The sequence below is a fragment of the Mesocricetus auratus genome, unplaced genomic scaffold (assembly GCF_017639785.1).
Source record: "Mesocricetus auratus isolate SY011 unplaced genomic scaffold, BCM_Maur_2.0 Super-Scaffold_100009, whole genome shotgun sequence".
In the NCBI taxonomy this organism is placed as follows: Eukaryota; Metazoa; Chordata; class Mammalia; order Rodentia; family Cricetidae; genus Mesocricetus; species Mesocricetus auratus.
This window is the reverse complement of record NW_024429193.1, coordinates 66,476,032-66,491,637: the sequence shown is the minus strand read 5'-3', so window position 1 is coordinate 66,491,637 and position 15,606 is coordinate 66,476,032. Positions and strand designations below refer to the sequence as shown.

Sequence of the window (15,606 nt, the reverse complement as noted above, 5' to 3'; positions counted from 1 at the left end):
GCTTGTGCCACCACCCAGTTTAAGGATTTTATGTTTTTAAGTTACTGAAACTTAAAAACTTAAAGAACTTGCAAATAAAAAACATCATGCATCGATGGGCGTTGATGGCACACGCCTTTAATCCCAGCACTCGGGAGGCAGAGGCAGGTGGATCTCTGTGAGTTCGAGACCAGCCTGGTCTACAAGAGCTAGTTCCAGGACAGCCTCCAAAGCCACAGAAAAACCCTGCCTCAAAAAACAAAAACAAAACAAAAAAAACCCATCATGCATCAAAATTAACCATACCCTAATCTGTATGCTTCAGTGAATTTCTGTGCAGTTAATGTACTTGTGGAGCTTTTCGTTGGGGGTCGGGGCAGGATTTGGAGAAAGAGTTCTTCTGTGTAGCCCTGGCTGTCCTAGAACTCACTTTGTAGACCAGACTGACCTGCTTCTGCCTCTCAAGGGCTGGGATTAAAGGCATGAGCCTCCACCACCTGGTGGGTTTTATACTTTTACTATCAAATATATTTTATATCACCCCCCCAAAAAAAACCAAAATAGTAAAATCATGCCAGAGCTATAACTAGAAAAAGTTAACTTTGTGTCTTCTTTCATAACTCAGATGTTCCTGCCTTCAGTCCTTCATCACCTAGTATTTATCTTTTCTCCTCTCTACATGTTATATTGTACTTCATGTACATTTGTGTGTGTGTGTGTGTGTGTGTGCGCGCGCGCACGCGCGTGCACACATGCGTGTGTATGTTGTGGGATATTTTTATACTGTGTAAAGATACATTGTATTGGGTTAATAAAGAGCTGAACATCCAATAGTTAGGCAAGAGGTATACGTGGGACTTCAGGGCAGAGAAAGGAAGTAGGAAATAATCCAGAGGCAAGGGAGATGTCAACAAGACGTGGAGGAATCAGACATAGAATGTAAGAAAGGTAGAAGTCACATGGTAAGACATATATTAATAGAAATGTGTTGATTCAAGTTATAAGAGCTAGTTAGGAATAAGCCTAAGCTATAGGCCAAGCTTTCATAATTAATTAATAATAAGACTCCATGTCATCATTTGGGAGCTGGCTAGTGGGACAGAGAAAGACTTGTTAATAGACTAAGATCCACAAATGAGGATGAACATGACCTTACTATTGTATATTTTAAGTCTATCCAGTATTCATTCCTCCATTGAGAGACAAATAGGTTGCCTATTTCCTTGCTACATTGAAGAGAGAGCAGTAAACATGGAAGTGCTAATATCTCTGTGGTAGGGTTTGCAGCTTTATGTGTATGTTCTCAGCAGTAAAATAGCTGAATCATATTGTAATCCTGTTTTTTATTTATTTATTATTTATTTTATTTATTTATTTATTTGTTTTTTGTTTTTTTTTTCAAGACAGGGTTTCTCTGTGTAACAGTCCTGGCTGTCTTAGAAATCTTTTTGTAGATCAGGCTGGCCTCGAATTCACAGAGATCTGCCTGCCACTGCCTCCTGAGTGCTGGGATTAAAGTTGTGCCATTGTCTGATTTCCTTTTTCAGTGTCTTAAAGCTTTCATTTTAGAAGTCTTAGAGTTGCTATTGCTGTGACACCATGAGCAAAACAATTTAAAGAGGAAAGGGTTTATTTGGCCTATACTTCTGCATTGTAGTCCATCATAGAAGAAAGTCAGGACAGGAATTCAAACAGGGCAGAAACTTGGAGAAACTATGTCTTAAATATTAGAGAGTGAGATGGATTAATTTCTAATCATCCTTAATAAAAATACTTACCTCACATACACTAAGAAGAACCTACATTCACAGTTCCATGTAACAGTTTATCATTGGGGCTAGAGAGATGTTTCAGTGGTTAAGAGCACTGGCTGCTCTTCCAGAGGTGCTGATTTCAGTTCCCAGCAACCACATGGTGGCTCCCAACCATCTGTAATGAGATCTGGTGCCCTCTTCTGGTATGCAAGCAGACAGAGCACTGTATTCATAATAAAAAATCTTAAAAAAAAAAAAACGAAGGGAAGGAAAAAAACAGTTTATCATCAAAAGCAGTGAGTGCAACTCAGTGCAGGGCAGGGACCTGGAGGCAAGAACTGATGCAGAAGCCATGGGCCACCAGCTCAGGGGTGGCACCACCCAGAATGGACTGGGTCCTCACCTACCAATCACTAATTACAAAAATGCCTTATATCTGGTTCTTGTGGAGGTATTTTCTCTACTGAGGTTCCCTTCCTCTCAGATGACTTTAGCTTGTGTCAAGTTGACATAAAACTATCTAGCACAAGGTTGTTCTTTGGTTAAAAATATTAACTAATATTTGATTTCTTTCAAGGTTTTTGTTCGTTTATTTGTTGAGACAGTGTCTCTCTACATAGTCCTGGCTGTCCTGGAACTCAGTGTGTAGACCAGGCTGGCCTAGAACTCACAGAGATCCTCCTGTCTCTGACTTCCAAAAATTGTTATTAAGGACAGGTGTCACCACTCCTGGCTTGGAGTTATTTTGAATGAGATATTTTCCTTAATTTTTTATCTGAAAGTCCATTGTTGGTGTATATGAAAGGTATTATTATGGTCTTTGTTTGTTTTGTTTTGTTTTTTGTTTTTTGAGACAGGGTTTCTCTGTGTAGTTTTGAAGGTTGTCCTGGAACTCACTCTGTAGACCAGGCTGGCTCTGCCTCACCAGTGCTAGGATTAAAGGCGTGAGCCACCAACGCCTGGCTTTTTTTTTTTTTTTAAATATTGATTTTGGACTCTGTAATTTTACTGTGTTTATGACAAAGAGTTTTCTAGTAGACTCCATAGTGTCTTTTAAGTAAAGAATCCTGCCTTTGCCTCTCCGCCTCGTGCCAGCATTAAAGGCATGTACCACCACTGCCCAGCTTTGTTGAGAATTTTTGCATCTTCATTCATCAAAGAATTAGTCTGTAATTTTCTTTTGTATGTCTGTCTTCATAGTGTTTTGTTATCAAAATAATACTTTATTCATAAATGGGTTTAATAGGATTCTTTCTATTTTGTAGAACAAGTTTAAGAATCGGTATTCCATCTCCTTTGAAAGTTGGATAGAATGCAGCAGTGACTGTGTGATCTTGGGCTTTTCTTCAATTGAAGGGAGGCTTTCAATACAGTTCTTCTGTCATTGCTTTAGTGGGTTTAAGTTACTTATATCATCTGTATTTAATTGTGATAGAGATGCATTTAGAAATTCTTCTGTTTCTTCTCATTTATCCAAATTTTTAGATTATAAGTTTTATTTCATTTTTTGGTTTTTTCTGTGTAGTGTTTCAGTATGTAGCCCTGGCTAGCCTTGGACTCACAGAGATTGTCCAGCCTCGTCCTTCTAAGTGCTGAGATAAAAGTGTGCCACTCCACCCAGCTAGATTATAAATTTTCATGGTAATCTCAATAACATTATTTCATTGGAGTCTTTTGGTTTTTCGAGACAAGGTTTCTCTGTGGCTTTGGAGGCTGTCCTGGAACTCAACTCTGTAGACCAGGCTGGCCTCGAACTCACGGAGATCCGCCTGCCTCTGCCTCCCGAGTGCTGGGATTAAAGGCGTGCGCCACCAACGCCCGGCCTTTCATTGGATCTTTTAGTGACATTCTTTTGTTAATTTATGTCTTTTCACTCTCTTTGTCAGATTAGTAAATTTGTCAATTTTACATTTTCTATGATTTTTAATCTGTATTTCATTACTGTCTTCCCTTTATTATTTCTTGCTGTTTACTGTGTTTAGGATTGGCTGCCTGTTTTTCAAGACACTTGAGGTGCATTATCAAGTTGTTTATTTGCATTCTCAAAAACATTTCTAATTTTATTATTTCATATGCATGTAGGCCATGTGTCAGATCCCCTCAGGCTTAGTTACAGTCAGCCATCATGTGGATGCTGGCACTTGAATCTGCATCCTCTGCAAGGTCAGCCAGTAACTGAGCCATGTCTTCAGCCCCCTCTCAGATTGTAATTAGGAGCACTTATTACTACATACTTTCGTTTTAGGACTACCCTAGCCACATGCTAGGTGTGATAAGTTGTACTTTATTGTCATTTGTTTCTAGATACTTTTCAGTGTCCTCTGATTTTTTTTTTACTAATTCGTTCATATAAGTGTTTTGTTTAGTCTCCAAATATTTTTGTAGTTTTTGTAGTTGCTCTTACTGTTGGTTCCTCGTTTTATTATGGTATGGTCTGGTAGGACACAAGGAATTACTGCCTCAGTATCTTTGTATATGATGAAATTTGACTTGTGTCCTATGATGTGGTTTATTTTGGAGAATGTTACATATACTGCTGAGAAAATTGTGTATTCCACATCTGTTGGGTAGAATATTCCATATATTTATCTGTAATTCCAGAGATCCGCCTGCCTCTGCCTCTCAGGTGCTGGGATTAAAGGCGAGTGCCACCAATGCCCGGCTACTCCTCATTCTTAAGAGTCAGTCTCTTTTTTTTTTTTTTAATTCTCTACTTTTTGCACTGGCTAGGGACCTACCTTTACACTAATTTAAATATCCATGTGACAGGCATTCATCTTGGCTCTTACTTTAGCCAGGAAACTTCTGGATGGGTGGTTGCTTAGGTGCCATTGTTGCTTCTTTTTTATTTATAACTTCTCCAGATTTTAGTGTTGCTAATTTGAACAGATGGAATCTTGTCCCATCTTTGTTGGAACTAAAACTCTAAAACTGTCTCTAATTTTTATTGTGATGGTTTTTGTTTTGTTTGTTTATCTTTTACTGTTATTTGTTTTTCAGACAGGGTCTTAAACTCTGATTCAGATTAGGCTTAAATTTGCAGCAAACATTGTACCTCAAGTCTTAGATTCTGAGAGCACAGATACCATGGCCACTATTGCTGGTACCCCTCCCCTTGTTACTGTTTTTCTTCCTGTTTTACTCTGTAGCCCTAGCTAGTCTTGAACTCATAGAGATCCTCCTGCCTCTGCATCTGGAAAACTGGGTTTAAAGCTTTGTGCTATGTATGACACTGTCACTTCACCTTATTTAGATTTCTTTTATGGTAGGAGTTAGGGTGACTTGTTTTTATGTGTTGGGGTGCTCATGTATGCACATGAATATGGAAGCCAGAGCTCAACCTCAGGTTTCATTCATCCATTGGGAGCCTTGCTTTGTTTGTTGAGACAAATTTTCTCAGCAGTACCAGTAATATCACTTTATGAGGATGGCTGGCCAGTAAACCCCAGGAATTTACCTGTTTCTGCCTCCCTAGTGTTGTAAGTACAAGCATGTATTGCCATCTCAGGTTTTTACATGAATTCTGGGGGTTGAATACAGTTCTTCATGCTTGCGTAGAAAGCACTTATTATACCAACTGAGTCATCTCTCCAGCCCTAGATTTCTTAAATGTCATTCATGATAGCATCATTTTATCTAAGACAGTTTCTCATATAGCCCATAATGCTTTGAACTCATACTGCTTTGAATTTACAGGAATCCTTCTGACTCTGCCTTCTTAGTTCTTTCTCCTTTGCTGAGGCATGACTCAACTTTAATGTGTGTGAGTTTGGTGGGTTTTGGTTTTGGCTGGCTTGCTTGCTTGGTTGCTTGCTTGGTTGGTTGGTTGGTTGGTTGGTTGGTTGGTTGGTTGGTTGGTTGGTTGGTTGGTTGGTTGGTTGGAGACTGGGTCCTATGTATCTCAGGCTGTGTTTCTGGATAACCTTGAAATTCTTATACCTCTGCTTTCTCTAATTGTTTTGTTTTCTTCATTGATGACTTTCAGTACATTTGTTATGATTTGCTTTGTTTTGAGTTAATCTTCCTCATGGTGTCTTAGATTCTTTTAACTTTAAGTTTATATTTTATCAAATTTGAAGAGTTTTTAGCCATAGCTGTTTGAATGTGGAAACAGGCCATGAACTTGACTTCACTCTGCCTCAACCAAGGTAGTAGTTTCGTTTATAGATTTGTACCTCCACCAAGTTTACTATTGTTGATTATACACAGTCATACTCTCTATGCTAAGCTAGCATCACAGAAGTCTTTCTGCATTAGCCTCTAGAGTGCTGAGGATTATAGGTGTGAGCCGTCATGCCTGACTGATGATTTTGGTTTTCTGAGACAAGATGGCCTTGAATTTGCTGTGCAGCCAGCCAAGAATGACTTTGAATTACTTACCTTTCTCCATCAACTTCTATTTTTTTAATGAATTTATTTGTTTTTATTTTATGTGCATTGGTGTTTTGCCTACATGTGTATCTATGTGAAGGTGTCAGATTCCCTGGAACTGGAGTTTTTGTTTTTTCTTTTCTTTTCTTTTGTTCTTTTGAGACTGGGTTTCTCTGTGTAGCTTTATAGACCAGGCTGGCCTCCAACTCAGAAATCTGCCTGCCTCTGCCTCCCAAGTGCTGGGATTAAAGGTGTGAGTCATCACCACCCAGCTTCTTTTTTAAGACAGGATCTTGGTATGTAGCTCTGGCTAGTTTAGAACTCTGTAATGTAGATCAGGCTGGCCTCTTAGATTGGTGATTCCCTCTGGCTCTAGAGGTGGGAGTCAACACACCTGGAACATGACTGTAATGTCAGTGCATGGGAATAGGAGGCACAAGAATCAGGAATTTAAGGCCATTGTTGGCTACATAGCAAGTTCAATGTCAAGACTCTACCTCAAAAATGATAAATACATGTAGACCGAGTTTCTGTCCAGCCTGGTCCTGCTGTCCTTCTGCTCCAGATAAACACACTGAGACTTATATTATAATTAATGGCTCAGGCTTCTTATTGGCTAGCTCTCTCTTAATTATTAACCCATACCTATTAATCTATGTATTTCTACATGGCCTTATCTTCCCCGTAGCCTCATGGCGTCTCTCTTGAGACCTCTCCCTGACTCTGCTCCCCAGAACTCTCCTTGTCTCGTAGCCCTGCCTGTACTTCCTGCCTGGCTACTGGCCAATCTGTTTTATTCATCAACTAATAAGAGGCACATGCAGAAGGATATCCCCCATCAAATATGTGTGTAATTATTTTTCACAATAACATCTTCAAACTATTTTTTTTCCAGCTTTACAGAAGCACCGGTTGAAATTCCCAGTCTTCTTGAAACCCCCGCTGAGCCTTCTGAACCTGAAAGTACCTTGCAACCTGTGTTAGCTCTCATCCCACGGGAAAAGAAAGCCCCACGTCCTCCAAAGAAGAAGTACCAGAGAGCTGGGCTGTATTCTGATGTTTACAAAACTACAGAGTAAGTAGTGGTGACTGAAAGTTTATATATCTCCTATTAGCCACCATAGTTTTAAATTTTCTCTTTTCTTTTACCACCATGTCAGTCCTCACAGGCTAGGTTGCAAGCACCTTTAACTACTGAGTCTGAGCAAAATACTTTTCACTATCAAAAACCAGTATAATGTTATATATGTGTAATACGTATTGTATGTATAACATTATGTATATGTATTATGTGTTGTATTTATAACAGTCTTAAGTGCCTAAGTGTTCACTGGACTGTTGATTCTGAACTGTTATAGACTTATAATTATCATAATTATCATCCTTGATGTTTAGCCTAGCTCTTCTGAGTTCCATTCTATAGGTTAGATTCTAATTATGCCTTTTGTTATTTAAAAATAAGGGAGAGCTGCTCTGTGGTGCGGCATGCCTTTAATTCCAGCACTCAAGAGGCAGAGGCTGGCAGATCTCTGTGAGTTTGAGACCAGCCTGGTCTACAAGAGCTGTTACATCTGGCCTGAATTCAGTTTTTTTGTTTTGTTTTTTGTTTTTGTTTTTGTTTTTTTTTAATAAAGGAAACAGACCAAAAAACCTGAAACAGTCACTTAGCCAGCCAAGTGGTTCAGGGGGTATTTTACGTTTTCTTTACTCCTTCACTTGAGAGGCATGCAGGTGGAGCTCTATAAGTTTGAGACTAGCCTACGTAGCAAATCCCAGGTAAGTAGAACTGTATACACCATGAGAGCCTGTCTTGAGATTCTGAACAAAGTCTAAAAGTATAAAATTGTAAGATTAGGTTTAAGAGACTCAGAACTTAGAATATTGTGTAGAGCCTCCAGCACAGGTCTGTTCTTTATACTCACAGCCCTATTTTACCCAAAAAAAGTCCCGATGGCCCCAGGTATATATACATATAAAATAGGTACATGTCAGAGAGGGCACAGTGAAACCACCAAACTGGACCACTCCATGGGCATAGACAGGCTATCTTGGGGCAGAAAATAGCAACTTCATAGTCAGTAGGGTGCAGGCTGTTTGGATTAGCTGAGAGCTAAATCCCCTTACCTAACATAGTTGACCATTGTAGGTCTGGTGAGATGGGAGAAGTAGTGTTCTTCCTGGTAAACAGAGACCTGCCTTGTGAGAGTCCTGAGGAGTGACAAAGTTTGGGTTTCTGTTAACAATATTATCACCAGCGCTGCCACTTTGGAGTTCCCTTGAGTGACTGGAGAGATGGCCCACTGGTTAAGAACACCTCCTGATCTTCCAAAGTCCAGACTTTTATTCCCTGCACCCCAGCTTTAGCCACCTGTAACTCCAGTTTCAAGGGACCCATTGCCCTCTTCTGGCCTCTGCAAGTACCAAGCATTTGTGTGACACCATATTCACACAAAACACATAAAATTAATAAATCTTTTTGTTTTGTTAAGTTTTCATATGATGTGTCTGCATGAGTACAAGTGCCTTTGCATTTATGGAAGAAAGAAAGCAACTTTGGTGTGAATTCTTTCTTACCATAAGCTCCAGGGTACCCAGGGCTGCAGACATATTACCTGCATAGCCAGGGCTGTTGTTAAATGAATAAAAGAAAAAGACCTGAAATGGAAGTTCTTTTTGTGAAATTGTTAAAGAATATCAAATAACCTCTTTTTAAAGGGGATTTCCAGAATTTTAAGATTTATTTATTTTTATTTATGTAAAATTGCAGGTGCTCATGAGTCCCAAGAGTAACTGCAGAGGACAGAGGAGGTTACCAGATCCTTACCAGTTGCAGACATAGGTGGCAGGAATCAAACTCAGGTCCTCCCTAGACATCAGGCAGTGCTGTTAACTGCCTAGTCTTCTTCCTAGCACCAAGCTTTTTAAGTGCATTTTTAGGCTGCTTTTTCTCTCTTTGTTTATTCATTGTAAAGGGGCTAACGCATGCATGTTGAGGACAATGGACAGTGCTCAGAAGTTGATTCTCCCTCGACAGTACAATTCCCAGAGGCCTAACTCCGCTTGTCAGTCTTGGCAGGAAGTACCTTTACAGATTGAAACACCTTGCCTGATACAGTCTATTTTCATTTGACCTCAAGAAGAAATTTAATTGCCTTTGTTTCTTATTCTTTTTTTCATCACAGCCCAAAGAGCCGATTAATCCAATTAAAGAAAGAGAAGCTGGAATATACTCCAGGAGAGAATGAATATGGATTATTCCCAGCACCAATTCATGTTGGTGAGTATGGAGTCCACATAATTTATTGATAAGAATAAATTGTATACGTTAAATTTAGGGGACGTGCCTGTGTTCTTTGTTCTACTGGGTTCAAGTTCTTTTCCGTTTATTTACAAAAAATTCCCAAGAATTTTCAGCAAGGATGTGGGGCTGTAGCTCAATTGGTAGAGTATGCTTAACAAAAATAAAACATGAATTAGATCCCCAGTAAGTACCGCATGAACTAGGCAAAGAACATGCATGTAAGATTGGCACTCAAGGTGAAGGCATGGAGATCAGAGGATTAAGGACATCCTCAGTTACACAGTAAATTGGAGGTCAGCCTGGGATACATGAGACTCTGTGTGAATGGGGGGACGGGGAGGAAGGGAAAAATATCTGTACATCAACCCTGGTTTTCTTGTTTTTAATCATGGTGTTAACTAAGTAATGGGCATTATTCCTTTTCTTCCAAATAAGAATCTTGACATTCTTTAGGTAGATCTTAATTTTTTTATTGTTGCTTATTTGTTTGGGAGTTTACTTTTGTTGTTTTAAGATAAAATATTATGTAATCTAGACAAGCTTCAATTGATAGATAAGACTCCTGACCTTCCTGACTTTATCACAAATTCTAGGATTGTAGGCTGCACACACTCCTGGTCTTCATCTCACTTTTCAGAAATTACTTACTATTTCTGGCTTCAGGGAAGGGAATGGCAGGTTGTCTTGGTTGCTTTTTCTGAGGCTGTGGTAAATGCTATAGGAAATGCAACATGAGGGAGAAAGGGCTTACTTTGGCTCACTGTCTACGATGTATGTACTCCATCAGTGCCAGTCCTGCCCACAATTAAGATAGGTAGGGTTAAGAGCACTGCCTGTTCTTCCAGAGGACTCCAGTTAAATTCCCAGCACCCACAAGGCAGCTCACACCTGTCTATAACTCCAGTTTCAGGGAACCCCAACACCCATGGCAAAAATACACACGTAAAAAGTAAACTATAATAAAATTTTTTAAAAAGATTGATCTTCCCACATTAAATTAATATTATCAATATAAACCCCAACAGGCATGCCTAAGGGCCCAACCTCAGATGAGTCTTCATTGTGTCAAGTTGAAAATGAACACTAATGTCATAACTCTACCATTTGTCAACATGGCATCTATATGCAGATCACTTTTAAACTATTCCTTTTGCCCATAGGCTCATTACTGTATAATAATGTAAAGTGCATTCAGTCCAACTTTAGAAATCTGCAGAGTTTTTAAAAATTGTAGCACATTAAAAGTCAGTTTCTAGCCGGGCAGTGGTGGCATACAACTTTGATCCCACTGTGGAGGCAGAGGCAGGCAGATTTTTAGTTCGATGCCAGCCTGATCTATATAATGAGTTCCAGGACAGTTGGGTCAACATTTACAAACTCTGTTTAAAAAAAAAAGTCAGTTTCTAGCCAGGCATGATGACACACACCTTTAATATTGGTACTTTGGAAGAAGAAGCAAATGACTTTCTGTGAGGTCAAAGTCAGCTATTGCTATACAGTGAGACCTTATCTCAAAAAAAAACATTCTTTAGCTATGAACTCCAATTAAAAAAAACAATTTACATACACATATTTCCAACATTAACAGCACAGAATAAACATTCCTGTTTTAAAAAGAAAGAACTCAGACATAGCAAGGAACAATCAACCAAAGCAAAATAAAAATCTAGCAGAGCAAATACCAAATCCTATAGTATCATGTCTGTCATTTGGGACTCATAATATAGTCAGCTGATCTACAAAAAGCTTGGGTAGCCCCAACCTCTAATCTCTACTACAAGCAGCACACTTAGATTCTTTTATGGGCTGGCTTATCCCATGGTCTAGGTGTTTTCCAATTTCCTGGAGTCTTCCATTTCAATTTAGGTTTCATCTTCATAACTTGAAACACTGGCTTCTTGTAAGAATGCCAACCTTACAACACATTCCCAGGCTGAAGCTGCTCTCTGAAATCACACAGAAAATTCCATGACCTAGCTTCCTTACCTTCAAAACCAGTAACAAATGAACAACCCTTGTTCCACTCTGAAACCTTATGAGCCTGGCCTCCACTGTTCACATTTCTCATCATTAAAGCTCCTACATGAATCAGGACAATCTGCTTCTGGCATGCCAGAGCTCTGCTACAGTCCAGCCAGAAAACAGTGTGTGTGCGTGTTTGGGGATGTGGCTGGGTTATTTTGCTTTGGTTTTGGTTTTGATTTTTTTGAGACAGAATTTCTCTGTAACAGTCCTGTCCTGGAACTTGCTTTGTAGACCAGGCTGGCCTCAAACTCAACAGAGATCTGCCTGCCTCTGCCTCTTGAGTGCTGGGATTAAAGACGTGCACCACCACTCTCTCGCTCAGAAAACAGTTGTATTATCCAAAAACCACATGGTCAGGTTTATCACAGCAGCTGCCCCACTTGTAAGTACTAGGGTTTTTTTGTTTGTTTTATTGTTTTTCAAAAGTGATTGGTTGGCTATTTTTGGCTCTTTAAACTATTCATAGGTTTCCCCCTGCTTTCCTTTTCCCAATAGAGCAGCAGTTCTCAATCTGTGGGTCTCTAGATATCCTGCATATCAGATATTTCCATTACAATTCATAACACTAGCAAAATTTCAGTTGTGAAGTAGCAATGAAATAATTTTATAGTTGAGGGTCACCACAGCATGAGGAACTGTATTAAAGCGTTGATACAATAAGGTTGAGAACTACTGCTCTAGAGTCTACAACAATAGTAATATCTATTCAGCCCTACTTGTTTGTCTACATGCCTGTTATTGCAACCTAGTCCTTTCAAAGGAACCATGTCCTCATTTACCACAGTGAAGATTTGACCTATGGGCTCTTCAGGAGGCAACCGCATATCCATTTATTTATTTTTAATTACCTCTTTATGGGGTGTGTGTGTGGCTGTGTGGGTTTATGTGTGCCACTTGTATAAGGTGTCAGTGGAAGCCAAAGAGCATCAGATCTCCTAGAAGTAGAGTTACAGAAGCTTGTGTAGCATCTGATATTGGTGCTTGTAACCAAGCCTGGGTCCTCTGAGAGGACGACATGCTCTTAACTGCTGAGCCATCTATATCCCCCAAAGATAGCTTGTGAACATTGTTTTTTTTTGTTTGTTTGTTTTGTTTTACCTTATTCTTTGACATAGGGTCTAATTATGTAGTCATGAGTGGCCTAGAACTCAATAGGAATCTGCCAGCCTCTGCCTCCCAAGAGCTGAGATTAAAGGCGTGTACCACAACCACTGCTGATTTAATATAGTTTCACGTACCTCTGGCCCCTGGACATCCATTGCTTTTCTAAGACTTTCAATATATTCTGCTGACTCCCATTTCAATTGAGCCATCAGTACTTTGCTTTTCATCTCTATCTGAGAGGAATTTTATTCCATTCTGACTAGTGTAGATTTTGCCCTCTGAGAAAAAGTTGAGCATATGTTGCAGTCCTTATGTTTGAATGAGATAAACATTACCCAGGTCATCTCCTAGTATTTACCAGCTCAGGTCATGCTCAGGTTGCGGTGGAACGTCTTCATGTAGGTGATTTTATACCTAACAGTCATACAGACACACTCTTTTCTGCAGTTGTCATCATTGCACACTTAGACTGAGAGCAGTGTGAGTACTTCTAAGGAAGCCTGCGTCAGCTCTAGAGCCTTGATCCTGTGAAAATGGGGTGGGGTGGGGGCTGTGAGCAGAATGCTGGTTTTGAGGTCAGTTTGACTAGATGTAAATTATTCCTCCTGTAAAGAAAATCAGTTTTTAAAGTACTTCAGAACTTTTCTGTCTCTCTTTACATTTTCTAGAGAAAACATGTATTACTGGCAAATAATAGAAGCTACCGTTCTCAGAAAAAGTTTGGTCTCTCTGTCTCAAAAAACAGACAAAAGAGTAAAGCCAGGCATGGTGGTTCACGCCTTTAATCTCACACCTAGGAAGCAGAGGTGGGCAAATTTCTGTGAGTTCAAGGCCAGCCTGGTCTGCATGGTGAGTTCTAGGACTACATAGTGAGACTCTGTTTCAAAAGTTTATTCCCCCTTCTAGTGTTAAAATTTTTATAGTTACTCTCAGTATTAAAAGTCAGCAGGAGCCAGGCATTGGTGGTGCACACCTTTAATCCCAGCACTTGGGAGACAGAGGTAGGTGGATCTCTGTGTTTGAGGCCAGCCTGGTCTACAGGGCTAGTTCTAGGACAGCCCGGGCTACATAGAGAATCCTAGTCTGGGGTTTGGGGGGAAGCAGAATCTAGGGATGTGGCTTAGCTACTGAAAGCACCCACACCCCCAAACCTTAGTCCAATATCAAGGACCTACCTACATAGTTAAAGTGGAAAACTGACCTCTACACATGCACTATGGGGTGTGTTCACAAACACACACACACTAAGTAGGTTGGTGTGAGGCAGGGGTCTTAATAAAAATAAAAAACTTAAGTTTAGGTAGCTGGTGGCTGGAGAGATGGCTCAGAGTTTAAGAATGCTTCCTGATTATATGAGTTCAGTTCCCTGCAGCTGTGCCAGATGGATCACAGCTACCTGTAATTCTAGCTCCAGGAGATTTGGCACCCTCTTCTGGCTCTTCAGGCACCTGCACACAAATGGTATACACATACTCAGACTCACAAATGCACACATATAATAAGAGAGGCAGAAACAGGCAGATCTCTGTGAGTTTGAGGATAGCTTTGTCTACGTCTCACGTTCCAGAATAGCCAGACTACATTAAGAAACCCTGTCTCAAAAACAACAATGCATATACACAGGCAAATAAACTAAATATTTTTAATTAAAAAAAATGTTAAAGCCGGGCGTTGGTGGTGCACGCCTTTAATCCCAGCACTGGGAAGGCAGAGGCAGGCAGATCTCTGTGAGTTCGAGGCCAGCCTGGTCTACAGAGTGAGTTCCAGGACAGTCTCCAAAACAATACAGAGAAACCCTGTCTCGAAAAACCAAAAAAAAAAAAGTTAAGTGTTAGCAGTTGGGCTGCTAAAATCTAGTTGTGTGGTATATTCATGAATGTCAGAAGCTCAAAGTCATCTTCAACTACATAGCTAGTTGCCTTCCAGCTTGAACTAAAAAGAAACTTTATCTTGAATGAAAAAAAAAGCAAAGCAATGAAAAAAATTAGTAGCTGGGTTTTTCTGCATCTACATGAAATCCCATCACTTAAGAGGCAAAGGCGGGAGGAGATCATTATGGGCTCTAGTGTAATCAGTTTTACCCAGTATTGCTTTTACATAATTAGTGTCAATATCAGCATAATGAAAAAGGTGTAATAACAACTCCATAATATTATTGAAGTAGTTTTGACCTTTCACACCCTCTGGAGGCAATAGAGCACTATTCTAAGTCAAAACTGCTGGTTTAGGGACAAATAAAAGCACAAATAGCCTAATACAAAGCAGGAAAATATATGTCATCAAACCTAAAAGTTAAGTCTTGATCAAGGAAGTTGAAAGGACAAAAGACCATATAGAGTAAGGAAGTTGGAAAAGCCATCTTAAGGTAAAGAGGGACTTTGGAAGTGGTAGTTCCATATGGGTAGTGGTGGTAGTGGTGGTGTACTCTTTTAATCCCAGCTTTTGGGAGGCAGCGCCAGGTAGATCTCTGAGTTCAAGGCTAGTCTGATGAGCTTCAGGACAGCCACCAAAAAAAAGAAAAGAATAAGAAAAACCCAGCAGGGGGAAGGGTCTAGGCCCTGCCCTATATGAAATGACAGACTATGGACACCCCCATGGAGGGCCTCACCCTCCCTGGGGAAATGAGGGGATAATGGGGGGGCTTGGGGGGAGGGCATGGGAAAGGGGAGGGAAAGGGAGAGGGACCTGGAACTGACTTGTGAAGCAACCTTGTTTCTTATCTAAATTTAAACTGAAAAATAAATAAAAAAAGAAAAAAAAAGAAAAACCCAGCAGGTGCCATTACCATGAACAGGTGGAGAAATGGGAGAGAAGGGGAAGCAGAGTGGTTGGTGTGTTATGGAGAGAAGCCAGTCTGAAGATGTGACGGCTGTAAGGAATAGGATGCCACCTGGTGCCATATGATATCTGGGCCATGCTGCTACCAGGACAATACTAACCTCATGAGGCCTACGATGCCACATGAGGCCATGGTGACATCACATCCAGCATGACCTGCAGCTGAGGGCCATGTCTGGGTCCGTGGCCCTACTGCAGCCATGTGCTGTACTCTATGGCCGTTGTTATCACCGG

General features: G+C 40.2%; 1 protein-coding gene across 5 annotated transcripts in view; it reads left to right on the top strand.

The window, feature by feature from the left end:
- Ash1l (ASH1 like histone lysine methyltransferase) overlaps nucleotides 1-15,606 on the top strand; it is a 139,155-nt gene that overhangs the window by 67,880 nt on the left and 55,669 nt on the right. For all 5 annotated transcript variants that reach the window (XM_040752421.1, XM_040752420.1, XM_040752419.1 and 2 more), the window contains exons 6-7: nucleotides 7,000-7,179; nucleotides 9,287-9,381. In XM_040752421.1, the coding sequence (XP_040608355.1) occupies nucleotides 7,000-7,179; nucleotides 9,287-9,381 (275 nt within the window). The remainder of the gene's footprint in view (nucleotides 1-6,999; nucleotides 7,180-9,286; nucleotides 9,382-15,606) is intronic.